Source organism: Phaethon aethereus, assembly GCF_964289735.1.
Source record: "Phaethon aethereus genome assembly, chromosome: 2".
NCBI lineage: Eukaryota > Metazoa > Chordata > Aves > Phaethontiformes > Phaethontidae > Phaethon > Phaethon aethereus.
Window position 1 is genome coordinate 24,326,727 of NC_138582.1, and position 26,507 is coordinate 24,353,233.

Genomic DNA, 26,507 nt, shown 5'->3' on the forward strand with positions numbered 1-26,507 from the left:
AAATCTAAGATCCAGCATCTTGCCTTATATTTATACTAATTTGTTTAGCAGGAATGAAGCACATTTGATTCTATTCTATTCTATTCTTTTGTGAGCATCTGAAGCACATTTAATTAGTTGGTAATAAAACCCCATATAATTCTAAAAGATAGGAAAATATTTTCCTTCTTTGTGAAAGGCTTCATTTTTTTTAGGACTGGGGAAGCTAGCTGAAAATAAACCAGCAGTATGCCTGTCTCAGGTTTTCTAAAATCCACAGGATTGTTTATTCTCTCCAAAAAATTCTCTATATGGTACAACTCGTGATACTCATTTGACAAACTTCTAATGGGACATTATTGCCTTATATCACTCCTCCAAACTGCCTAGAATAATGGCAGATACCTTACACACAGAGTAAAACTACAAAGAGGCGGTCAGCAAATGCCCGATACTATTCAATACACAAGGAAAACTTTAATATTTTAACACAAAATACAGTAACCAAATCTGCTAAACTTAAGGACCAACCAGAGCAGAACCTAAATGCTGTTTCTGCTAAACCCAGCTTTGCCAGTCTATTGACAATCCTCCTCCTGGAGATCCAGCTTCAAATTTTCCTCCAGGCTTTTTCTGTTTCTTGAGCAAAATCCGCAATACCGGAAAGGTGAAGTTCTGGCGTGCACGGCTCAGGGGGTTAACTAAAGGCATCGCTAGGCTCCTCATGAGCCAGCAGCGACGGTCGCAAAGAGATTACTGGTGAGAGTACACTAAGCCCGTGAGGCGAGGGCCGAGGCTGTGCAGCGGCAGGCCAAAGCTCTCGCTAACTTTTCACAGCACGACTGCGGGTCCCAGGACAAAGCCTCGCCCCCCAGCAGACGCAAGGCGCCGGGAAGCACCGAGGGGCACCGACAAGCCGCCACAGGGGAAGGGAAGACGCCCGTTTACCGCGCGGCAGCCTCAAACCCTCACACAGAACGGGGCCGGGCCGAGCTCCGCAGTCCAGGCAGGCCCAACCGTGCTAAGCCACCGCCCCCGCACCGCAAGGTCCCGACGTGCCACCGCCCCGGGGCGGAAGCGCCACCCCGTCACGGCGCCACTCACGGCGGAAGCAGCCCTCCCGCGCATGCGCCGCGGTGCCTGCGGGGCCCGTCCTTTTCCGGCCGGCACGCGACCTTCCTTGCCCGCGCGCGACCCCAGCGGCGCCACCTGCCCCCGCCCTCCCCTCCCGCACGGGGAGAGGGGGGCCAGGCGCGCGCGAGGCGGGGCGGGGGACGGCGCACGCGCGCGGCCGCTAACCCCTCCCGCCCTCCCCCGCCCGCCGTTGATCCGCTCAGCGCGCACGCGCCCTTTGACCCGGCCGGCTCCCCACTGCCCCCACCCTGCCGCGCACATGTGCTCCCACACAGGCGCATGCGCTCTGGTGCTGAGCCCCCACAGCCCCCCCGTGACGTCAGGAGGCGCAGGCGCCCTCCCTCCAGCCCGTTTCCACCGGCGGCCGCGGCGCATGCGCCAGAGCTGCCGTCCCCCAGGCCGGGCGCCGGCGCTGCGCGTCTCTCCGCCCTCCCCCGCGGCGGCGCCTGCGCGGTGCGCGCTGTCGGTGCGTGGCGTGCGGTGCGGTGGGGGCGGGTGGGGGCGGGGCGGGTATATATAGTGCGCGGCCGGGGCGGCGGCCTCCCCCTTGTCCCCCGGCCGCCGTCGGAGCTGTGTGCGCAGTGCGTGTGCTCCGGACACCCGGACACGCCGGCCCGGCCCCGCCGCACCATTTATTACTAAAAATACTAAAAAAGCCAAAAAAAATCCAAAAATCCTAAAAAACCTTTTAAAAAAAAAAAATCCTTCCCTCCTCCATCTCCCGTCAACCTTCTGCAAACGGCCGGTTTGATATAAAATAACCCGGTGAAGCGAAGCCCCCGGACCCGGCGCAGCCGAGAGGAGACACAGAGCGAGCCCGACCCCCGCCGAGGCCAGCAGCCGCCGCCGCCGCCACCTTCGCCAGGCCCGGCACGGAGTGAGCCAGAACCCTCACCCCCGCGCCCCTTCCACCCGCCGCCGCGCATCCGCCGCCCGCAGCCGTTAAGTTTCGAATCCGCCTCCGGAGTGCCCCCTCCCACACGCCGCCACCGCCGGCCCCTGCCCTCACGGACCGCCGGGCCGCCGCGGCCTCCTCGCTTCGCCAGCGCCTCCCCTTTGCCCTCCCGCGCCGGGAGACGGCGGCAGGATGAACCCCAGCGCCCCCAGCTACCCCATGGCCTCCCTCTACGTGGGGGACCTGCACCCCGACGTGACGGAGGCCATGCTTTACGAGAAGTTCAGCCCCGCCGGGCCCATCCTCTCCATCCGCGTCTGCAGGGACATGATCACCCGCCGGTCACTGGGCTACGCCTATGTCAACTTCCAGCAGCCCGCCGACGGTGAGTGGCCGGCGGCCGGGCCGCGGGGCAGGGGAGGAGGGGAGGGGGCGGCGGGTGAGGCGGTGTGAGGGGAGCAGCCATGTTTCTCCCCCGCCCCCACCAGGGCTCGGCGCGGCCGTTTCTCCTTCCACCCCCCCCCCCCCCGGCCGCCGCCGCCTCCCCGCATCCATTTCCGCCGCGCGGGCGCTGCCCGTACCGGCGTTGCCGGGACGCGAGCGAACTTGCCGCCGCGCGGGGGGAAGTTGGCTGACACGCGGCCCGGGGCCGCCCGCGCCTCGTGGCGGCGGCGGGGAGGGGGGGGAGCAGGGAGGCGCTTCCGCGCCCCGCCGCCGGGAACTGAAAGCCGCCACGGGCGGGGAAAGGCCCGGGCCCCCCCCCCGCGCCGAAAGCCCGGGTCCTTGGCGGAACTGCCCCTACTGCCGCGGGGAGGGGTGGGAGTGCAGGCGGCCTTTCCACAGGCTGGCACGTTCGTGCGCGGCGGCATCAGGAATCCGAGATGAGGGCTAGCTTGAAGAAAGCATCACAGTCATTAGCGCCCTTTAATAACTACGTAGGAGCTGGGTGTGTATGCGTGATTAAGAGAGCAAAAGAAGGAAGTAGGACGTACCGGGATTGCTTGGTGGTTTCATAGATGTCCGCTCAAAGCCCAGGCCAAAGCATAATACATTAAAACACCATGGCAGGTCTGTCACGTGTAGGGAGGGGATGAAATTACTTGGCGGGCCTCCTTTGCTTGCTTTTTATGTAGAAAGCTGTATGCTGCTCAGTTTCTCTTTGCAGTAAACTCTCTGACATTGGGTGTTTCCCAAGTGGAGTTTTCATTAAACTTGCTTTACTCGACGTGTTGCTAGTTCTCTAAAGTTAAATCAGTAAAGAAACTTTCCAAGTAGTTCTGGTCCATGTTTTTACTACATTTGGCAAACTAGCTTGTTCCTTTGGAGGGTATTTCCATAAAAGAACCAAATGTGAGCGCTTCTTAAGTTTTGTGGAATCCAATTAAAAGAAAAAAATAATTAGGCTAGCTAGAACATACTTGATTTCAAGCACAGTTAAGTAAACAGCCTTCTATTGTAATGTTTTTATTTTCAAGCATATGAAAGTGAGAGATTTGAATTACAAACTTTTCAAGCAATTAGATTAACTGGCTTTCAAAATTGGCTTCAGTATATAGCCATTATCATATCAGACTTTGGTGTACCGATGATATCTGTGTGTAAGTAGTAAAAGTTACTGTCTCATCTTTTTAATGGCAGATATTTCACCTGTTATCAGCTCTCTCACTTCAGAGAGCTTTTTCAGCCATTGTTTAGGATGAGACGATTTGAATGCTTGTTTTAGCATAGTTTGCTTTCATTCAATAAAAACCTATGGTACAGTTTACCCTCAAAAAGAAAAATAAGGGGTTAGCAGAGTTCTGTGATACAATAATGTCAAGGCAGAAGTTGAAGATGATTCAAATGCTTCTCCTCCTTAGTAATGACAGAATTCTGCAAGGGCCGACTTTATCATTGTCATTAGTTGAGCAACCTGTTCAACGTCTACATTTTGTGACTTAGTTTGTAATTCATCAAACGTGGGAACAAATAACATCTTTTTCACCTGAGCAGTATTTGCAGTCAGAGTTTGAGAATGTGCCTCTTCTAGCATTTGGAGTAACAGCATTTTTATAAGTCTTTTTCAGACTTTGGGAAGCACACTTTTTATTCTACACCTAGTCCAGTTCACCCAGAAGTATTTCTCATCTGCATCCAACTTGCATCTGGCATGTATTTGGAAGCACTTGTTCAAAATATACTTAAATTATATTGTGTGATTATACTTTTGCAACATTTTTTAGAATTTTATTTTCTTGGCAAATAAGTAGAAAATGTTTGATTTTTTTTTTTTTCCCTAGATCTTTCTATCCCTTTACGGAAACCTTGAGGTAGGAGGTCTGAGGGTGAATGGTTATTCCTACAGTAATACTGGTTTAATTTTGATTCCAAACTACCTGCCTTTTCTTGGTTTAGCCTAATTCTTAGTTATGTCTTGGGCTATACTTATTAACCAGCTAGTTAACAACTAGCTCGGTTTTTGAAAATGTCTTTGAAGGTGTTTTTGACATTCCCAGCTGTCTGTAAACTAGAGATCTCAAAGCTCTTCCAAAAACTAATTAGCCTGATGACACAATTGTGAGGTATGCACACATTTCATAGCTGTGACTTTTCTGAATTTGAGTCATAGTCTGGAGTAAAACTCAGGCAGTCTTGCTTAATCACTAAACTAGAACTATTCTTGAATAATCTGAAACTGCACTTCTTCCTTCAGATTTTTTGGACAGTTATGATTCCAGAGGTTTATTATTTTATAGCTGTTGCTATGTACGTTTAGCATTAAGTGTATATTCTGTGTGATTTTGAAATTGTTACTGAAGTGGACTGTCCAGTTGCTCATGACTAAAACGGGAACTGGTGACTCATTCAGTAAAAGCTCCAGCAGAATCAGCAAAAGTACACCAGGGGTAGGTGTGTCCACTTGGTAACAAGTTAACTGCTGAATGGAATTGCCTCTTGCAAACCAGTGTGCTGCCTTTTATGGCTGAAATGTAATGAAAGTAAGCCAGTTTTACTAGTTGTGAATTTTCATGAGAGTAGTTTGTACCTGGTTGCAGATGTAGTCTAGTAATAAAAATCTATCGTGGAATGACACCATGGATTGATTAAGCTTGAAATCTTTACCTTTCTTGTACTTCTGCTCCATAGAAGAGCTGAAGAGAGCTCTTGGAAGTTTCCGTGCTGTCTTTGTCTTTATGGAAAATTGCATTGGTCTAAGATATGTGCTCACCATTAGTTGAGAGTGGTAATGTTTGTGAATGCTAGTATGGACCTACTTGGAGTCAGTTGTTTGGGAAATCTGTCCAGGAACACATTTTTGAGGAGTGTCGGGATTATTCTAGAAGCAATTAGCATGAATTAGAAAAAGCCTCTTCTCTAGTAAAGGAAGCACTGTTACTACTTCTGGAAATAATGAACTGTTCGTTGCTGGCACTTTTGCTGGTGCTGGCAGTAATAATTCTAATGACTTCCAGGGCAATACCGAAGTGTTATAGAAGTTTCTACTGTGGCCTGTCTGATACACACAGTTCCCTTCTTTTGGCTATCTTTTTTTTTCTTTTGTACTGTAAAGCCTTCCAATGCTTTTTGTTTCTCAGTATCAATATTTAGGTTGTCTTTTCTCTCCTGCTTGATTTATATTAAAATTTGTGAAAGCTTCCTTAACTTACTTAAAAGACTGGCAATGCTTATATTTTTTGTGGCTTCTGCTTAAATCAGTTGTTGACTTGCTGCTATCCTGTGAATATGGTAATAGTATCAACAGATTATTTTTTTACATGAAAATGTTAGATGTCTGCCTTTAACTTCTACAGATGTCTTTCAGAGAATATAATCTTCAAATTTGCTTGTACTATGAAAGCGTGGCAAGAAAGGATGTAAAACATGGTGTACCAGCTGAACCAGAGGCTGATGGCAGATTTTCTTTGGCCACTATATCCAGCAACATAGCTAAAGATAAAAGCAGCACTTAAAAAACGAAAACATAAAATAAGGGTTTTCACAATGTGATTGGCCATTGGTCCTTCTCCTAAGAAAAGCAATTAACTGACACCGTTACTGTTTTTAAATCAGTATTAAACCAATTGCAGTCTTGTTAGCATCATATTACTCTGCTATATACTAATTGCAGTGAAGTGCGTTAGTCCTGATGGTGTGACTTCAGGTATTTATTGGGACTTTTTTTAGTGTTCTTCCAGATGTACAGGAACAATGATGAAAAGGAGCTAATATAGGAGACTATAAAATATGTCTGCCATACTTGAGAACTGTTGCTCTTTCGTGCTTAAATAGCTTGTTGACTTAAAACATCACAAATCTGTCTTGTTGCCTTGAAGGGACATAGAAAACTGAAGAAGTCTTGATACTTCCCTATCTAAATACATTGAGATCTTAAATTCAGGCATTGAAAAGTTAGTTACAGAGTTCTACTTGAAAAACAGCTCCACTGGAGTAACACAACCTGGGTTATGTTAGTTCATTTTGCTGTTTTAATGCTTATTCCTTTGTTGAGCTTGTATGTATTTCATCATGAGCTTTTTATATATATATATATATATAATTTCAGATTTTCAAAATAAGTAAGTTCTAGTTTTAAATCTTTGAACTGTCCCTTGCCCAGAAGTCCATCACAGATCTTTTTTTGTAAGTAAGGAGTTATGTGGAACAGCTGCCTGAACCAGGCTTGAACCTCCCCCTAGCAAAGAAATTTTGTCAATTTAGGGGCATTGCTGACGTAGGAGTTCATATGTTAATGTTTGCAGAAGTCCTCATATAGGCACAAGCTGTACCCCTAAAGGCATTTTTATTGATACAATATACATCTTTGTGATGTGGGAGTGGCCAACTGATTTTCACAGATGTTAAAACTTTTCCTCCTGTGGAATAAGTCATAATTGCTATCACTTGATACATTTTCTCCTGTCATGGTACCATCTTTTCAACAGTGGGTTCCAATCCTTTCATCTGCTGGATTTCTACAGCTTGTTGAGCTGACATATGCTCCTTCCTATCTTGTAAGGCCAGCTTTTGCTGAGGAGCTTTTGCCAGTTTTTACTTGCATGAAACAGGGTGGGGTGTATTTACATTGGAGATTTGGGTTTGTGTCTTGTTGGTGATGCTGGACTTAAGTAAAAATTCTGTGAAGAATTATGCTTCAAATGCTATTTCTGTGCTTATTAAGGTAACTTTAGCATTTCCTACTAATTCCATCATGCTTTTCCAGCTGAACGAGCTTTGGATACAATGAACTTTGATGTCATTAAAGGCAAACCAGTGCGCATAATGTGGTCTCAACGCGATCCATCTCTACGCAAAAGTGGTGTAGGAAACATCTTCATCAAAAATTTGGACAAATCAATTGATAACAAAGCTTTGTATGACACATTTTCTGCTTTTGGAAACATCCTATCTTGTAAGGTTAGTGGAAAATTATTGGTGTATTTAATGCACCAAACTAACTCAGTTTACGCTGGAAACATTCCACGGGTATTACAACAAGGTTTTTCTTTAATAGGTGGTATGTGATGAAAATGGATCCAAGGGTTATGGATTTGTACATTTTGAGACACAAGAAGCTGCAGAAAGAGCTATTGAAAAAATGAATGGTATGCTGCTTAATGACCGCAAAGTGTAAGTACATAAATACGTAGTTGGGGATCAACAGACTGAAATTCATTTTACAGCAAACAAATACTTAAAGCTTACCTAGAAAAGGCAGGTTGTTCTAAACGTTTCTAATTTTAAAGAGGTTTTGGAATTTTAGTGCTAGGAATACTATGAATTTTATTATCTACCTATTCTAAAGGCAGAATAAGTTCAGAAAATGCTAATAACAGACACTAGGCTGAGGTACTCAGATTCTTTGCCTCAGTCTTTACTGGCAATCTCTCTTCCCACACCTCTCAAGTGGATGAACTGCAGGATGGGGACTGGAGGAGCAAAGTCCCTCTCACTGTAAAGGAAGATCAGGTTCAAGACCACCTCAGGAACCTGAACATACACATGTCTATGCGACCTGATGAGATGCATCCCAGAGTCCTGAGGGAACTGGCTGCTATAGTTGCCAAGTCACTGTCCATTGTATTTGAAAAGCCCTGGCAGTCAGGTGAAGTCCCTGGAGCCTGGAAAAAGAGAAACATTGCACTAATTTTTAAAAAAGGTAGCAAAGAGGACCCTGGGAACTACCGACCTTTCAGGCTCGCCTCTGTGCCTGGGAAGATCATGGAACAGATCCTCCTAGAAGCTCTGCTAAGGCACATGGAGGACAGGGAGATGATTTGAGACAGCCAGCATGGCTTCACCAGGGGCAAGTCCTGTGTGAACAACCTAGTGGCCTTTTATGATGGAGTGACCACATCCATGGACAGGGGAAGAGCTACTGGTGATGTCTGTCTGGACTTCTGTAAGGCCTTTGATACAGTCCCCCACAACATAGAATCATAGAATCTTTGGGTTGGAAGGGACCTTTTAAGATTATCTAGTCCAGACCCCCTGCCATGAGCAAGGACATCTTCAACTAGACCTGGTTTCTCTCTAAATTGGACAGGGATGGATTTGATGGGTGGACTGTTGGGTGTATGAGAAATTGAAATTTATAGTTGTATCCACAAGGTCTTGGTCAATGGCTCAATGTCCAGATGGAGATCAGTGATGAGCGGTGTCCCTCAGGGGTCCATACTAGCGCCCGTACTGTGTAATATCTTCATCAGTGACATGTTGGGATTGAATGTACCCTGAACAGGTTTGCATATGACACCAAACTGAGTGGTGCAGCTGACACACCTGAGGGACAGGATGCCATCCAGAGGGACCTGGATAAGCTTGAGGAATGAGCCCATGTGAACCTCGTAAGGTTCAACAAGGCCAAGTGCAGGGTCCTGTACCTGGGCTGGGGCAACCCCCGGTAGGAATACAAGATGGGGGATGAAGGGATTGAGAGCAGACCTGCCGAGAAGGAGTTGGGGGTACTGGTGGATGAAAAGCTGGACATGAGCCAGCAATGTGCGCTTGCAGCCCAGAAGGCCAACCATATCCTGGGCTGCATCCAAAGCAGCGTGGCCAGCAGGTCAAGGGATGGGATTCTGCCCCTCTACTCCACTCTGGTGAGACCCCACCTGGAGTCCTGCGTCCAGTTCTGGAGCCGTCAGCACGGGAAGGACACAGACCTGTTGGAGACGGTCCAGAGGAGGATCATAAAAATGATCAGAGGGGTGAAATCTCTCTTCTGAGGACAGGCTGGGAGAGTTGGCGTTGTTCAGCCTGGAGAAGGGAAGGCTCTGGGGAGACCTTCTTGCAGCCTTCCAGTACTTGAAGGGGACTTTTAAGAAAGATGGGACAGACTCTTTAGCAGTGCCTGTAGCCACAGGACAAAAGGTAATGGTTTTAAACTAAAAGAGGGCATATTTAGACTAGATAGAAGAAATTTTTGACAGTTAGGGTGGTGAAACACTGGCACAGGTTGCCCAGAGAGGTGGTCGATGCCCCATCCCTGGAAACATTGAAGGTCAGGTTGGCCGAGGCTCTGAGCAACCTGATCTCATTGAAGATGTCCCTGCTTATTGCAGGGGGTTTGGAGTAGATGACCTTTAAAGGTCCCTTCCAACCCAAACTATTCTGTGATTCTAGGGAAAAAAATACTGTATTAGGTGTCTTACAGGCCAATGCTGTAATGAGGATTTGGGAACTTTTCTGGTGTTCTGATCTTACTGATCTGGGATGAAGTACAATCCGCTGGGTATTCTGAATAGTACTTCCTTTATAAGAGTTGAGATATGTTATCCCTTTTTTTGATGAAACTTAAAGCTCTAGAGTTAACTTGGTCCTGAATAGCAGTTGGATTACACTAATGTTTTTATATGAATGTCTGTTAGAAGGCATATCTAGGAAATAGGAGTAGAAAATAAAACTTATAAAAACATAATGTTTTAAACATCATCACTGTTCTATACTATAGGGAAAAAAAGGTTTCTGGGCTGCTTGGTTAGTCATATCTAGGCGCGGGAGGGGGTGAATGTGCCTCACAGCTATGCCTAAGGGATCATTATGGTATTTGGTGTAGTTGCAAAAGAATAACTCTGTAAATACTTGAGAGGCTTTGGAAAAAGGATAAGAGAAATCAGCATCAGCTTACCATCATGGATTATTTTTACATGTAGAGATGGATGGATCAAGCCACATAGAGAGAGAACGTGTATTTTTGAAACTTTAGTTTTCCTGCTTGTTCTGTGCTTGGCATACTATGGATGCTTTTACTCAGCTTCCATCTTTATACAAGCTTTTTAAATTAGTAAAAAAAGTTCAACATGTAGTCATAAAAGCACATGATTTACGTAAATTTTGTTTGATAAAATACATCAGAGTTAATTTTGCTTTGAATTTCTACTCAGGCTAGGCTTTTAAAAGTGAATTAAAGCACTCACTGTCAAAATCTGCTGAATACATTGCACTATCATTCTTACCATCCCTGGTTACTGTAAGTCAGGTGAAGTCAAAATTTAAGAAAATGTTGAGTACTTTTTTGGATTTGTCAGATTTGGAACTATAAATTTGGACAATACAATAAAATTTGACAGCAAAAGTCTGCTACAATCAGAAGCTGGTGTTAGCCATGTAATGTCTGTACTAGAGCAGTTCCTTGGATTGCAGAGTGTTATGTTCAGATCCTGTTCTTTCTCTGACAGTATGAACTGACCTTTGGTGTTCCCAGCCAATTTGCAATGGCATTTGACTAAAAGCAGGTTGAACTATTTATTTCACCATGCCTATTTAAAGAAGAAAAACACACACACAAAAAAATCCCAACAAAAACCCCAAAACAAACCAAACAAAAGTCTTGCTTTGATAAAGGCTGGAAAGGTGTGTAATGGAATGGGGGAGGATAGCTAAATAAACATCCCTTGCTTAAAAGCTGAATCAGAGAACGGTAACTGCTTTAAGGCTGCCAAGTTTTTGGTACAGCAGAGGGATTATGCTGATATCTAGAATTTCTGTTTAGCCACTTTATCTAGTACTCTTTCCCGTTGTCCAGCTCCTGTTGTCAAAGCCTGTTTTATGAGTGAACAATCTCGCCAATGGCTTGAAAGCGTTTTTATACTAGTAACTATAAGCACACCAGTGTAGAAAAGGGTAGTGAAATTGTCTTTTTTTTTTTTGAGGTTTATCATAAATATTTTATCCAAAGAATTTCATGCCTGTAATGAACAATGAGACTGATAAAGAATAAAATGCCAGAGGATTACAAGTAAATTTTTAAACCTTGACAGACTTGCTTTAATCTACACCATTCTGTTCTCCTGCAACTAGATTTGTTGGAAGGTTTAAATCCCGCAAGGAACGTGAGGCAGAGCTTGGAGCCAGAGCAAAGGAATTCACCAACGTTTACATCAAGAATTTTGGAGAAGACATGGATGATGAGAGACTTAAGGAACTCTTTGGCAAGTTCGGTAATGTCTTTAAGTTTATATAAACACAAGTGAACTTCAGCATACTTCTTGTATCTTATCTGTACAGTGCCTTATAATACCAGGAATCAACTAGCTGTCTGATGCAGATTTTAAAAAAAAAAAAACAAACCCAAAACCAAAAGGTACTGAAAAGTTGGTACTTAAGTCCAGTTTCAGATTCAAACTGCAGAATTTTAAATGGCCAGAATAGCATATATAATTCTGCCATCATAATTGTTTCATCTGAAGATAATGTGTCTAAATAGCATTTCAAATGGGTTTTGCAGTTTTTTAAGTTGCAAATAAGTATTTTCTGTTTTAGAAACAGACTGATGTTATGAATTCACTACAGGATACATGACAAATGAGTTTGCTACTGCTTTCATTGACCTGCAGACTAGTCTTTACTCAGGGTATCTCTGCTTTTGTTATTCAGTTGTATTGTGATGGCTGACCTAATAGGAAATTGTAAAGAACTTTTCCATTTGCACACTGTTTGGTTCTGTCTTGATTCTCAGTTATCCATGGGGCAAAATTGTGTCAGGCATATCATCATGATCTAGTAATGTATATGATATGTCACCATTGACAGGAAATGGCAAACTCCTTAATTCAGTTACAGATTCTTACGCTGGTTTATAGGGCACATCTACTTTATTCTCAGCCTCAGCTTTTCTTTATTTACTCCATGCTTTTGCTGTTCTCCAGTGGATATCATATAAAGCAAGACAAAGCCTTGTATATGAACAGGAAATGCCTTTCCACTATTGAAGTATCTGTGGTTGAAATGGTAGCAAATTCAGCTGCTAATATCTATCTCAACTGAGTCTGTGAACTGCAATTCTTCAACACCAGGTTAAATGGATAAGCACGTACCTAACAGAAAGGCTTCCTCTCTGGCTTTCAGTACCTGTTTCAAAAGGTGGAAGCACTAATGCTTTTTACATGTTGCAATTTTTAATGAGAAAAACAATTTCATTCACTTTGAAGTGAAATTCCTCTCCCATTTTGGTTGCAAGTACAGTAGGAAAGAAATTCAGCATGGCAGACTTTAGCCCTAATGGCTGAAGTTCAGTGTCAGGGCAAATCAGCAATTTTATATTAATGGGTGATGCTTGCTAGATACTATTATTGGTTCCGAAGTCCTTTGTAATACAAGTGAAATAAACTAAATATTAAAACTTCTAAACAGGATGTTTAAAACATGAAGTGAATACACTCTGTATACGAAGCATAAGTATTTCATTCTCTTTTTAGGTCCTGCCCTAAGTGTGAAAGTTATGACTGACGAGAGTGGAAAATCCAAAGGCTTTGGTTTCGTTAGCTTTGAAAGACATGAAGATGCTCAAAAAGTAAGCTTTGGATTTCATTTTGGGAATTCTGTAGCTGAGACCCAAATAATACATGTTTCATCGAGTGGTCTGAAATCTTGTGAATTCATTAAGGGTTTTTAAGTGGTCAAGGACACTGTGAAAACAGGTGTCTGCTTCCTAAATGACTTAGCAGAGTTTCTGTCATTTAGAATGCTTTCTTATGAGCAAATGTCAGTTGATTTGAGGAGCCTGTTAAGTTAAGGTACTCTGAGACAGCTGGAACTATTGTAGAAATGGGGAGTCTTGAATAATTTAATAACCGGTTGGTTGTAGCTGGGCTTAAAGGTCTTTATGAGATTTGGACTCCCTCGTGCTGGGCAACATACCAGCATAGTAAATTATTCTATCTCTGCAAAACCCATATGAATCATTGGATCCAATTTGGTTGCACAAAACATTTGTGCAAGGCAGAAAGGATTGTGTTTTCAAACTTCAGCACTGCAAAGTCAGCAGGAAAGCTATTAGTTTTATGGAGCATGTTTGGCACAGCTATAAGAAAATAGTCAGAGCCCTGTGATGCTGCCTTTACTATGAAGAGTAACTTTGGAAGAAGGGTACTTTTAACTTGTGTATATGTCTATAACATGCCAGTATTCTGTATAACTTAATTCTGTGTCAGCTGGTTGCTTTGATGTGTCGGTTGACTGTGGCAGTAGGGACATAGCATCAGGACTAAAGCTCGGCACAGAACAAATCAGGGCAACAAATGAAGTTTGGTTTTCAAAAGGCATTCTGTGATTTGTCAGTAGTGCAAGTATACAAGCAAGAGATTAGAACAAATCCTGTCTGTCTTACCTCTACATTGTTCAGTCTTGCATACATTCATTGATGAATTGATTCTGTAGTCAGTCATGTGTACGGTATTTTAAATAACAAAATACTAATATCTCAGTAGATACATCAATAAACCGGTGACTTCTGGTTTTAAATTAATTGCATAAATCTGTATCGGAGTTTTCACATCTCAATAATTGTAACTCAAAAGAGCGTAAAGGAAGAAAGTTTATATTTTCATACTCTTCATGTATGTCCTTAATGAAAGATTAAAAATGAAAACGCCATATATGAGAGCTCTAGCTTAATACACAGTAAAGAAGGTCAGGTAGATACTACAGTTTCAGATGTTACTTTTAAAAACAGAAGTCAGGTGTGTGAATTAGAGCTTTTCAACTTAATTTGCTTTCTTTTCTCTGTGTTTAGCAAGAAAAGGCTGGAGAAGTAGTTGAAAATGTCTCTGCTCATTGCAGGGGGGTTGGACTAGATGGCTTTTAAAGATCCTTTCCGAGCCAAACTATTCTGTGATTCTATGAAATAGTTAGTCATTGTGTGTGACTTGATCATTTTGTATCTTTTTTTCCACAACTTCATATAGGAAAATTTCTTTGTATCCCTTGTGACTTTTCTTTAACTGAAGCACACTCAGAAAGCAATTTCCTTTTTGCTTTAAGTAGAGAAATCTTGGGGTATTTTGTATCAGCTAGTGATATTTTAGAGGGATTGGCTCTTTTTCTGGAATCCTTGTTTAACTTTTTATATTTTAATTACATTTTTTGTATGCCTGAAAAACACTGGAATATGAAGCACTGCTAACCTCTTGTTTATTAATGAAGGCTGTAGATGAGATGAATGGGAAAGAGCTCAATGGAAAACAAATCTATGTTGGCCGGGCTCAGAAAAAGGTGGAAAGACAGACGGAGCTGAAGCGCAAGTTTGAGCAAATGAAGCAGGACAGGATCACCAGATACCAGGTTCAGTTTTAATTCAAGAGGACTAACTTTATTCTATGATATTTTTAGATTTACATGAACCATTTGGTTGCAAAAATAACTTGGTTTTTTTTTAGGGTGTAAACCTTTATGTGAAAAATCTTGATGACGGGATTGATGATGAACGTCTTCGAAAAGAATTCTCCCCATTTGGTACAATCACTAGTGCAAAGGTAAAGTAAAGTTTATAGATTGTGCTTGTCCTTTCGCTGAAAATGAACAGTGATCCTTCACGAAGGAGGAGTGTTTTATTTCATTGACTAACAGATGTGACCCAGACACTTATCACTGCTATTACATACTATATGATACGATATATATATGTACTATACTTGAGCGGTCAAACATTGGAACAGGCTGCCCAAGGAGGTGGTGGAGTCGCCATCACTGGAAGTGTTCAAAAAACACGTGGATGTGGCACTTCAGGACATGGCTTAGTGGGCATGGTGGTGTTGGGTTGATGGTTGGACTTGATGATCTTAAAGGTCTTTTCTAACCTTAATAATTCTGTGATATATACATGGGCATCTGCTCTCTTGATTTTTGAATGTCTCAGGTTAAACACATGTGATCATCCTTTCTTGAAAGAAACTGAGTAGTGATACTAATGTGAGAAAAATAACATCTTTCCAGTGCAATAAAAATGCTCATTCCTTCACTGAGAGTTTTGTCTGTATTCAGTAAACAATTAGCTATTAATTATGCAATTCTATTCCTTTTTATAAATCAAGTCAGTAAAACAAATCTGTGGTCTCATTTCTAGTAAGCTGAAAAAAGAAACTCTTGCAAGTTGAGTGGGGATAGATAAAACATTCTCTTTTTTTTAAAACCACTGACAGGTCATGATGGAAGGTGGCCGCAGCAAAGGATTTGGATTTGTATGCTTTTCATCACCAGAAGAAGCCACCAAAGCTGTCACAGAAATGAATGGTAGAATTGTGGCTACTAAACCATTATATGTAGCTCTAGCCCAGCGTAAAGAAGAGCGCCAAGCTCATCTCACCAACCAGTATATGCAGAGAATGGCAAGTGTAAGAGCAGTACCTAATCCTGTAATCAACCCTTACCAACCAGCACCTCCTTCAGGTTACTTCATGGCAGCTATCCCACAGGTATGTATAGAGATGAATAACAATGTTTTGTACTGTGTATATAACCTGTCTAGATTTATCAGTGAATATCACTATTGGCACGTGTCCATAATTTCAGCATTCTAATTTCATAGCAGAAAGGTGATGGACTGTTCAGTGCATCCTTCAAAGATAAAATTACACCATGTTTTTCTGTTTGACAGACTCAGAACCGTGCTGCATACTATCCTGCTAATCAACTTGCTCAACTTGCTAGGCCTAGTCCTCGCTGGACTGCTCAGGGTGCCAGACCTCATCGTAAGTCACTTCTTTACCTTTTTCCAGTGATTGAGGTAAACTCTGTAGCATTTATCTTTGCACTTTTAAATACATTTTCACAGCATTACCGTATCAGTCTTCTCTTTGTCATGTTAATGGTAATGCTTCTAAACTCTTGTCACTATTCAGTGTTTCAGCATGTAACTTAATACATTTTCTCTAAAACATAGCATTCCAAAACATGCCTGGTGCTATCCGCCCAGCAGCACCCAGACCACCATTTAGTACCATGAGACCGGCTTCTTCACAAGTTCCACGAGTCATGTCAACACAACGTGTTGGTGAGTTTCATTTATGCAAACTTTAAGTATTAGACTTCTCTTTTAATTTTGCTGGTTCAGAATGATCTCTCAAAAGCATTTGTAAGTTCAGTATCACATGTGGTAACGCTTCCCTCCTTTTCTGGCTCTTATTAAATGAGTAAGCTAGTATCACCTTCTAGTAGTTGCTTTAAATAGTGTCCCAGCAAAGACCCCTGCTGTGGGCCCATCGCCTTAGCATGAAGCTTTTCTTCTTCTAGTGTACATTTGAATAATACTGTATGACAGCTTCTGCCATTTCTAAATGTTGTTGGGGCAATTGTAATAACAGGTTGCATGTAAAAACACTGCGATGATACAATTTTAGCTCTTATTATTTTGTCATAGAATACTGTGAGCCAGTATCATGTATGCAGAATCTGCATATCACTGAATAAACCAGAACTGATTGTAATGGAGTCTTAATTCTCTCAGAATGTATTAGGCAGTAGTAAGTTTTTAGCTGTATACTTTATGAAGTGTCTTTTTTTAGGATGACTCGATGTAATGTGCTCAGGAAATCAGGTGACTGTTGAGGTTAGAATGAAATCAAATTAATACCCAACCAAAGTGAATGTTTTCTCACAGATCTTTTTTCAACAGCATCTAAGAAAAGCAATTCATTATTGAAGTGACTGGAAAGTAACATTGAGTAAACTTTGAGTTTTGAACCTTCAGATATGACCAGTGATGTGACAGTTGACAATACTACTGAGATGAATCTATAATACAATACCTAAATTTAGTATTCTTTTGGGCTGATTTGTTGTTTTTAACTTGTACTGTGTAGGATAAATAAAAAAATCTTCACATCCAGAATTGTTACCTTTTCAGCTAATACGTCAACACAAACAATGGGTCCACGTCCTGCAGCAGCAGCTACTGCAGCTACTCCTGCTGTACGCACAGTACCACAATACAAATATGCTGCAGGTGTTCGTAATCCTCAGCAGCATCTCAATACACAGCCGCAGGTTGCTATGCAGCAGGTATGTAATTTTAGGAGCTCGTCCATGCTTTTGCTGGTGTTTTTTGCAGAGGAAGGTGCGGGGGGGGGGTGATGCTTATGATTAAGAGCTGGTTTTGTTATTCTAGAATTCAGGCTCTGCATTGTGGCAGCAGAGTTAATGGCAGTGGGGTTTTAAGTGTATTTCAAGTTCACCTGGGACAGAATGTGATCATGTGTTACTTCATATTTTCCAGTTGCTTGATACCTTAGCCTGAATTCTCCTTGTGCTTGCTTCACAGTGGAGTGGTTGATACTAATCTCCAGCATCAGTCAGCTCTAACCAGCACTATTTGATTAAATTGACTTAGTTGTAACTTCTTCCATGTTTCTGACAGTGTAGGCATTGTTTATGCTGAGTTGTGGAACATTGGATATTTGAAGCTGCACCTAATTATGAACTAGAATTTAATTTTGAAATGGTGTTAAATTAATTTGCAGCCTGCTGTCCATGTGCAAGGTCAGGAACCCTTGACTGCTTCCATGTTGGCTTCTGCCCCTCCACAAGAACAAAAGCAGATGTTAGGTATGTATATGATACCTTTCTCTACACCTTGTAGCAGAAGGACAGTCAAAGTACTCTTCTATGAATTGTAAAATGCAGAATAAATGGTTTTCGCAGTAGAGCATGGCGCTTGTTTCCCTTTTATCTAAGTCTGGGTTGTGCTTTTCAGATGAGATTTGTCACTGATTAACTTTTCTCTCTCTAGGTGAACGTCTGTTTCCTCTCATTCAAAGCATGCACCCTACTCTGGCGGGTAAGATCACTGGTATGTTGCTGGAGATTGACAACTCTGAACTTCTCCATATGCTCGAGTCTCCTGAGTCTCTTCGTTCGAAGGTAGGTGGATTTTTGCCTTACACTAGTTTTATCAGCAATTAAGTCTACACTGATTTAACAGGTGTTTATGCTGGCACAGTGGAGTAGCAGCAATGCAACAGTGGCACAGGACGAGAAGTTAGAATACCCTCTTTCAGAGTGTGGCAGTGACTTACATTAGGATGGACCGGAACTGTAACATTATCCTTTTCATTTTAACAGTGCAGGCATTCTTTGTATATATAATTTAAACTGTTTCATTAACTTAAATGTACAGAAATTGCTAAGCTTCCCTTCATTCATTTTTCCTTTTTACTTAACAGGTTGATGAAGCTGTAGCCGTACTACAAGCCCACCAAGCTAAAGAGGCTGCTCAAAAGGCAGTTAATAATCCTACTGGGGTTCCAAGTGTTTAATAAGTAAGTTTTCTGTGCACTGTAGTTTTATAGGTTGTCTGGGGCAGTAGTCATTAGTCCACAGCTTTATGAACAGAGTGCTTCCAGGCTCTGTATTGTTTGCAGCCACAGAAAGTAGCAGCTATGGTCACAGTTGTAAACAAATTTTGTGCTTAAGCCTGTTGTCCAGTTCTGTAGCTCTGCGTTAGCAAATGCTTCTCACATTTTGTCTTGCATATTTCGCTGGAATTAAAGCATTGTTTTTAACAGCATATTGAGTTGGAATTAATTTTAGGCATGCATGTAAAAATACAGTTCTATTAAACACTACTGTTCATACTGTTATTCAAGAGGAACTTGTGGAATTGAAGTAAGCTTAAAATGATACTCCAACTGTATTTTTCCTTAGAAATTAAGTAGTTTGTTTACACTATAACTTGTATATACTTGCCAAAATCTAAAATTACACAGTAATTAAACTGGACTACATACTGTCTTGACTTCACATTTTGGTGAATTTAACTTTAATGTCAATTAAAACGTGATTTTATTGCCATCTGTGTGATTAGTATCTTAATTTTGCATGATGGGAAGAGGCAAAAGGTGGTATCTTTACAAATTTGAAAGGGGAAAATGATGTGGAGTTGAGGGTAATAGAGGAATCTATTCTCTCTTCAGTCCAGTTAGGTTTTGCCTGCATATGACCTCAATTTCCAATTTATAGCTATCATTTGAAGATGTCTGCTTTAACATTTGATCACTTAATTTTGTTCTTTTCTTGGTCTTTTAATTTCTGCAACTTTACTTTTGGAGGTGGAATTTGTCACGTTTTTCCCACACTTTTTCCATATTTTTTTGCTAGTGACATTTTCACACTGGATATAAACAGCTGCTGTCTGTCCTAAACTAAGATGTCCAAACTTTGAGACCATTACTCCATACACTCCATAATGTTTTACTAATTGAAAATACTGTTAGTGCAGTTATTTGATGAGCCTTGGTGTGCTGGCCTTAAGAGTAGAGGTGACCTGCAGTCAAGTTAGTTACAGTAATAAATTATTGTGCATAGCCATTGTCTAAGGCCATGCTGTGCAGAGTACTGTTTAGTTCTAGGCTCAGTTTTGTCTTACCAAGTATCACAGTGCTGTTGGGTTTACAGCTGCAGAAAGCGTGTCTGAAAACGTAAGGTTCTGCTTTAATTGTAAAACCTAATAACATTGTTTTTGTTTGCAGAAAGATCCGGGACTACAATCTAGAACTTCGCTTCACCGAAGAAAAAAAAATCTAAACATGGAAAAACTATTAAATATTGAGAAAAACATTGCAAAATATAAAATAAATAAAAAAAGGAAAGGAAACTTTGAAGCTTATGTACAGAGCAACGCCGGGGCTAGCAAAACAAATGCTAGTCCTAGATTACTTATTGATTTAAAATTTAAAAAAAAATAGTAAAATAAAAAATACAAATTAATGTTTTATAAACCCGGGGGAAAAGAATTTTCAGCACAGTACAAAAATTTAAAGCATTCCTTTCTTTAATTTTGTAATTCTTTACTGTGGAAAAGCTCAGAATATCACCACTGTTTTAGTTGACAGTGAGAATTGATAGCTGAGCAAAGAAACGTAATTTGGATTATAAAATTCTTGGTTTAATAAAAATTCCTTAAACACTGACTGACTTGTGATGGTTTGTTTTGTACAGTGTGCTTCTTACAAGGTTGTCATTCAGAATGCCAAGTTAGAATCCCTAACTACATCTCTGTAGTATGTTTTAGCAGTTTCTAGAAGAGATTAGCCTCCAATTAGCCACCTGATACTGATAATACAAACTTGGGTGTTGAAAACAAATTAAAAGAGCAGCTAGATCCATATCTGGGTTTTAAATCCTTAGTAGCATGTCTGAGCTCTTGTCATTGTCTAATTAGCAACAGATCTTTAAATACCCTACTTTAAGATGGTCAGTAGGAAATGGTATTATAAAAGAAAGGCCTGTGTTGGAATTGTGACATACTGACACATGATCCCATTTGACCACTGGCACATGGTGCTCATTCTCACAAGTTTTGGTGGAAGGAGCAATCTCTAGGTAGGTCTGTGGCTGTCTCTTTAGATGGCTAATGAGCCCTGAGATGGAGGCAGAGTCACATGGATATGGGTGAATGAGCATGGGTTGTCTGCAGTAGTGAGTGTTGCAGAGTTCTGTTGTGAATGTATGAAGACAAGGTGTTCCTACAACAAAACAGGTGAGGCTTCAGGTAGTAATTATTAAAAATTGAATGCATAGTAATGAAAAGATCATGCTTTTTACACAGTGAAAATCCTGTGGACAGAACTTAATCCTGAGTCAGATATTTCTAATGCCATGCTCCCTAACAAGTGAGTGGCTACCATTAGCTTTTTTTTTACCTCTGTTAGTAAAAGACCAATTGGTTTAATATTAGCTTTGCTACATTTTGGGGTTTTTAATGTGCTGAACAAATCCTTCTTGTCAGAGGCAGCTTTGAAAGTCTCAGCTAGCTCTTTGGGAACTAAATTACTGCATTATTACTGAAACAGAATACAGTTAGGGTGCTTTAAATCAGCAAATTTGAAAACTGAGACAGTGATCTGAAGTTGAATGCTGTTCCTTATTTATTAATATTTACTACAAATCTCAGTAATTTCCAGTTGTAATGTGTCACAGTTCTGCATATGGTGAGCTTTGCAAAAGTTGGTGGAGATTTTTCATCAAATTTGTGAACGGTGAAATAATTCTAGCAATTTTACTGGCACGAGGTATCTCCTTTTTCCTGCAAAAGGTGACCTTCCTGGTTCATCCTTATAGTTGACTGTCATTTTTAAAGTAGAATTGAAGGGGGAGAGGGGGGCTTTTTAAAATAAATTGCTGCTTGATCTAAATCTCATCTAGTATACAATGCCATAGAAACAGTCCTGGCCTTACCTGGGGCTGATAGGACCTTCAAGTCAGCTTGTGTGTTAATCACTAAAAAGAGCACGGCAGCAAAAGCAAGAAGAGCCAAGACTAGCACATGAGCTGTTGAATTTGCTACAGGACCTTCCTGAGGTTGAGATTTTTGCAGGTTTAACTGCTGAATGCATAATTGGGAGAGAAACAAAAGCTTTTGTTGTAAAACAAACTTCCACTCTGTTAGCAGATATACTGAAGTTGTCCATCTGCAGATGGGTTATCACACAGTTGTGTTGCCTTTTCTGACCCTACCACTCTCCTTTAAGGAGGGAATATGAGAGGCATTTTCTACCCAGTTTAACCCATAATTGGCTCTGTAAGCAGCTTAATCAAAATGGGTAATGCAGGGCCAGAAAGGAAGTGGGGAAGGTGGCATGTCCTTTTACAGAGAAGAGAGAAAAACCTGGCAGGCTGGGATGGGGAAAAGGAACGAAGATCCATTAGTCATGGAGGAAGGCATGGCCCTTAGCCACTGCAGTCTGCTGGGCTCCAGTTGCTGTATTTAAGGATACAGTTTCTATGGAATGACAGGAAGGTGTTAGTGAATTCTTCCTGGAAAGTGCTCTGAAATCATGTTGTATGGGGGATAGGGGTGGGGAGTGTCAGTGTTCCCTAGACCTATTGTTGCAGTCTTATAGCCCTTAAGCATGCTTTCTGAAATCCCCCTAAAGACAATTCAAGAGTGCCCTTATTTTTACCCATGTACAAGGATCTTAACTTTTTTTTTCCTAAGTGAATTTGAGAAATAAGCCTAGCAAGGAGAGGTGAAATTGGCCTGGCATAAATGACTCCTATTTAAAAATCACTCACTTCACTATAAAAGCATTAGGTTGAGCTTCTACAATTCTTATGTTCAGTGCTGTCCTGATGGAGGCAGACTGGGTTAGCCTTTGATTTGCAGTCTTGCTGAAGTGTATGGCTATAATTAAGAATTTCTGAAATTCGATGGTAAATCCTACAGAGCAGGTAGTCCAGACAAGATATGTACATGATAAGAGGTTGAATGTACAACCTTAATTTTGTGCAATGTCAACTATAAAAACATTAAAGCTTTGGAGACAGTTTCAAAGACCTAAAATTATTTGGCACCATAACAGAAATGTTGAAGAATTGGATTATATTAAAGGTTTAATGGAAGATCTAAAGGATGATAGAAAGACCTAACTATTTGCAGGAGTTTCTGAGCCCTAGCAGGAAAGTAAGAGCCTGCCTCACTTCTGCTTGTTTCCCCAGATAAGAGGTAATGTGTCTTTGGTGAGTCTGCTGGAGTTAACCAAACTAATCTTTATGATTTGTAAGAATGTGCAAGTTATTTAACCTCTTGCATATGGGGAAACTGAAAAAAGCAGGGAAAAAGGGGATCTTCCAGCTTTGTATAAGACTTCTGTGGGTGTGTCAAGCACCAGCATCTGTACCTGCCTGAAATAAGAGGTAACTTGTGACAGAAGGAAAGAGTGAGGCAATTCTGCTGAGGTGATCATGATGGCTTAAGAAAACAAAACCCTGGGTTGGTTGGGTTTATTTCTTCCCACTCTTGATTACGTGGCAATTCCCTGCTGTATACTACAGACTCCTATTTTCATCAATGTCATCTTTTTTCTTTTTTTTTCAAGTTTTACAGATAGTGAACAGTGCCTCCATCAATGTATCTTTAGACTACTACTGTAAAACAATGCACCACAGAGAAAAATCGATTTATTCAAAGGAGGTAGAGTGTTGTTCCCTTGGGTTAGTAGGCAGCCTAACTGCAATCACTTCCTTCTGCCACATGTTCCCTCTAACATGTGTCAGAGGCTTATGCTGATCCTCTGCTGCCCTGCAGCCACCCATGGCTAAGCTGATTGTGCTGGATCCTCCAGTCCTTCCCTGTTTTCCATTTGAACCAGAGCAAATGCTTCAGAGTTTAGCAGCAGCCAAAAAGCCTGCTCTTGAAATGAATGGTCATTTGAATGAATGAATGGTGCTGTGTTCACCACCCACTTTCCCAAGCAGATATATGGCTTTATGGGCAACTAAATCAGAGGTTTGGTGCAGAGCTGATCTTGGACTGCATGTGTTCTCTTCGCTGCTCTGCAGACATCTAGGAAATTTGGATTTCACTGGGTCCTTGGGGAGGAGGGGACAATCCAAATCAGGATGTTCCTGAGTCAGGCAATATCATTATGGTTCCCAGTTCACACTAAGTAGGTGTCTACCCTTGAATAAATTACATCTTCAGTGCTGGCACCTAAATGCATTTCCTTCTTGGGAACCTTGTTAATGATCGCTATGGACAACTGGATGCTGGAAGGCAGCCACTTACCATTTTGGATTAGGATTCTTGGCAAAAAGGTTTTCTGAATTCTGCATCTAACAGACATATTTCTGCTTGGTATAACTGAAGAAAAAAAACACCTGTTCAAAACGAACCAGGATTTGTATTTATTCTCAATAGGTCCAGGAGTTGTGGTCCAAATTGACGTGGCATTTGAAGTGAATATAAATTTGAAACAAATGTTTTCAGCTACACTAAGACCACAAGGTGCAGGTGTAGTTGGAGCTCCCTTTGAAGGACTCGGGCAGCAAGAACAAAGGAAAGAATAGTTTCAAAAAGTAATTTGAAATTTTTCTTAGATTTCTCACTTGTATTGGGATTTAATGTAATCATTAAGAAAAAAAGGAAATGACAAGCTAGGCCAACATAATGAGCCTGTTGCAAATTAAGTACTAAGAACAGTTTATCTATGCCAAATAGTCTCCTACTTCCCACATAACCTGCTAAAGAAACATTCCTAATCAAGTCATGTTCCAGCTGGCTATGGCTGTCCAGAGGTAGGTACTATTTTACAGCTCTGAGCACACTTTAAAATGTTCCATGTGGTATCTGAGCATTCAGAAAACAAAAATGATACCCTGAGCAGGCTAACTGGTTGTGTCACATTGCAGTGACTGGGACCTTGGGTTACAGGTGATCTAGGTTAAACTTGAAGTCAGCAGATGACATAAAACAGAGATTACAGTTCAAAAAGTGGGCCCAAAACATACTGCATTGTCACATCTATAAGTGGAAGCTTGCTTAATCCTGTCTCTTGAGACCAAAGGTAGCTCAGTTTCCCCTCCTGTAGTTTTCCAGAGGGGAACCAGATTCAGGCAGATGAGACCACCAACCTAGAATGATAGCACAAGTGGAAAAGTCCTGCACATGGTCCGGAGCGTAGATCTTTTCTGTTTGCCTATACCTCACATTTCTCTATCAGACTGATAATGCAGCTGCCTTGCCTCCCAGGTTACAAGTGGAGATGTGGATTTGCAAAGTGGCCTGGGATGTGAACAATGATGCACACAGGGGCCTTGCTCTGCAGGTGAAGGAAAGCTCTTCCAGAGCTCCCCAGGGTGCAGGTGCCTCATCTCCCAGGTACGACACAGTAGCAGTGACACCAGGAGCTACAAAGTAAGAGGGCGGTTGCGTGGGTGCTCCAGAAGTCGTCAGACTGGTTATATTTGGCTGCACAGATGAAGAAGAAAAACAAATCATCAAACATGTCACAAAATGTTATTTTACTTACTCTTCTCCATTTTCTCCATAATGCCCACAGTTAATACTGTTTCTTGAAAAATAAATGCAAACCTTGTTCCACTGGGCAGGGGTTTTCCCCAGGTTAGTTAGTGAATCATGGCCTTCCCGAAATAATTTTCTTTCTCTGATGAAAGGCCTTTTGGCACGGCCAGAGTACTGCACTTATGTCAGGCCCTGGTTTGCAGGAGAGGCATTTCAGCTGCATTATTTCCATGTCAATGAACTCATTTCATGTCTCCAGCAGCACTGCTCATGTAAGACTATGAGGACTTTCACGGTGATCCACACAAGAAGGCCCAGCTCCCACAGCACCTTTCCCTCAGGGGTACCAGAAATATGCTAAAGGATGCTATGAAATACAGCATAACTCACCTTTATTATCTGGTAATTAGTGATAAACAAAAATCCCAGGCCAGACATGGACCTGCCATTTTAACTATATCTGACCTCCAGTGAGGCACCGTGTGAAAAAAGGACTTTATTTTCTTACAAACCTGCTGCTTACCCCTTTGACAAGATGGCCCCAAGTTCTCGTGCCTTCATAAATAGTGAATAATCATCACGTCGCAGTGAATTACACTTCGTAGTCCCCTTCCCAGTGCTCTTCGCACCCACAAAGGCTGCTGGAACACGGCCCCTTGGCCGCCTCCTTCCCGGCTCGGCACTGGCTCTCCAGCGCCTCCGGTCACACCTTGCCGCCCTTCCCGGCCAGGCCGCATCCCCTGCGGGCTGCGCTTGGCGCTTAGGGGCCATTGATTTCACCCCCACCTTGCCCCCCACTCTAAGGAGGCCCCCGGGGCGGGCCGGCCCCCTCGCACGCTCTTTTTTTTGGAGGGATTGCAAATAAAAGCCGCGGCCGAGGCTGCGCCTGAGGTACCGTCCCGCCCTCGTGCCCGCGGCCCGCACCGCGGCAGCGCCCCCTGGCGTCGCGCCCGCTGCTGCCTGCGCTGCCCGGCCCCTTCCCCCTTCCCTCAGCCCCGCCGCGGCCGGGAGGGGACGGCCCGGCCCCGGTCTCGCCATGAAGCTGCACTTCAGCATCACCGCCGCCGAGGAGCTGCGGGAGAGGCGCGGGGGCCGCTACGTGGTGGGCACAGGGCGGGGAGCGGGCGGCGGGGCCGGCGGGGCCGGGCGCGGGTCTGACGGCGGTGTGCTTGCAGCTGTACTCGGTGTGCCTGGAGGGCTTCCTGCTCGGCAAGGCGCGGTACAGCCAGCTCCGCCGCTGGGACGCGCAGGTGAGGGCCGGCCGGGGGGGGTGGGGCGGGGGGCACCCCGAAAAGCCTTGGTGGAGGGCAGCCTGCCAGGGTGCGGCGGCCGTCGGGCCCCGCAGCCAGGCCGGGCCCCTGTGAGGGCTGCGGAGCAGGAGAGGCTCCCCTGGCCTCACAAGCCCAATGTGGAATGGGGGCAGCGAGTTGCTTCTGCCCGAATTCATGTGATTGCTGACACCACAGGGAGGATGTGCCTGGTCCCAACACATGCCCTGCCCTCCTG

General features: G+C 42.8%; 2 protein-coding genes across 3 annotated transcripts in view; both read left to right on the top strand.

Annotated features, from left to right (window-relative positions):
* Window positions 1-945: 945 nt before the first annotated feature.
* On the top strand, window positions 946-18,516 carry PABPC1 (poly(A) binding protein cytoplasmic 1; the record flags this gene model as incomplete). Of its 2 annotated transcripts, none has more annotated exons than XM_082014820.1 (14): window positions 946-2,393; window positions 7,209-7,402; window positions 7,500-7,615; window positions 11,288-11,432; window positions 12,672-12,779; window positions 14,411-14,548; window positions 14,644-14,739; window positions 15,406-15,678; window positions 15,861-15,954; window positions 16,146-16,256; window positions 17,109-17,263; window positions 17,722-17,806; window positions 17,991-18,121; window positions 18,424-18,516. In XM_082014820.1, the coding sequence occupies exons 1-14, from the start codon at window positions 2,201-2,203 to the stop codon at window positions 18,514-18,516; spliced, it is 1,932 nt and encodes a 643-aa protein (XP_081870946.1). In that variant the 5' UTR covers window positions 946-2,200. The 2 variants fall into 2 exon arrangements, with proteins under 2 accessions (XP_081870946.1, XP_081870947.1); XM_082014821.1 differs by having other exon boundaries at window positions 11,288-11,427; window positions 12,685-12,779.
* Window positions 18,517-26,037: 7,521 nt separating this feature from the next.
* The window catches only part of SNX31 (sorting nexin 31), a gene marked incomplete at both ends in the record, with an annotated part of 34,468 nt that continues 33,998 nt past the window's right edge, over window positions 26,038-26,507 (top strand). Inside the window, 2 exons of the mRNA XM_082015194.1 lie at window positions 26,038-26,103; window positions 26,177-26,251. Of these exons, the coding sequence (XP_081871320.1) occupies window positions 26,038-26,103; window positions 26,177-26,251 (141 nt within the window). The remainder of the gene's footprint in view (window positions 26,104-26,176; window positions 26,252-26,507) is intronic.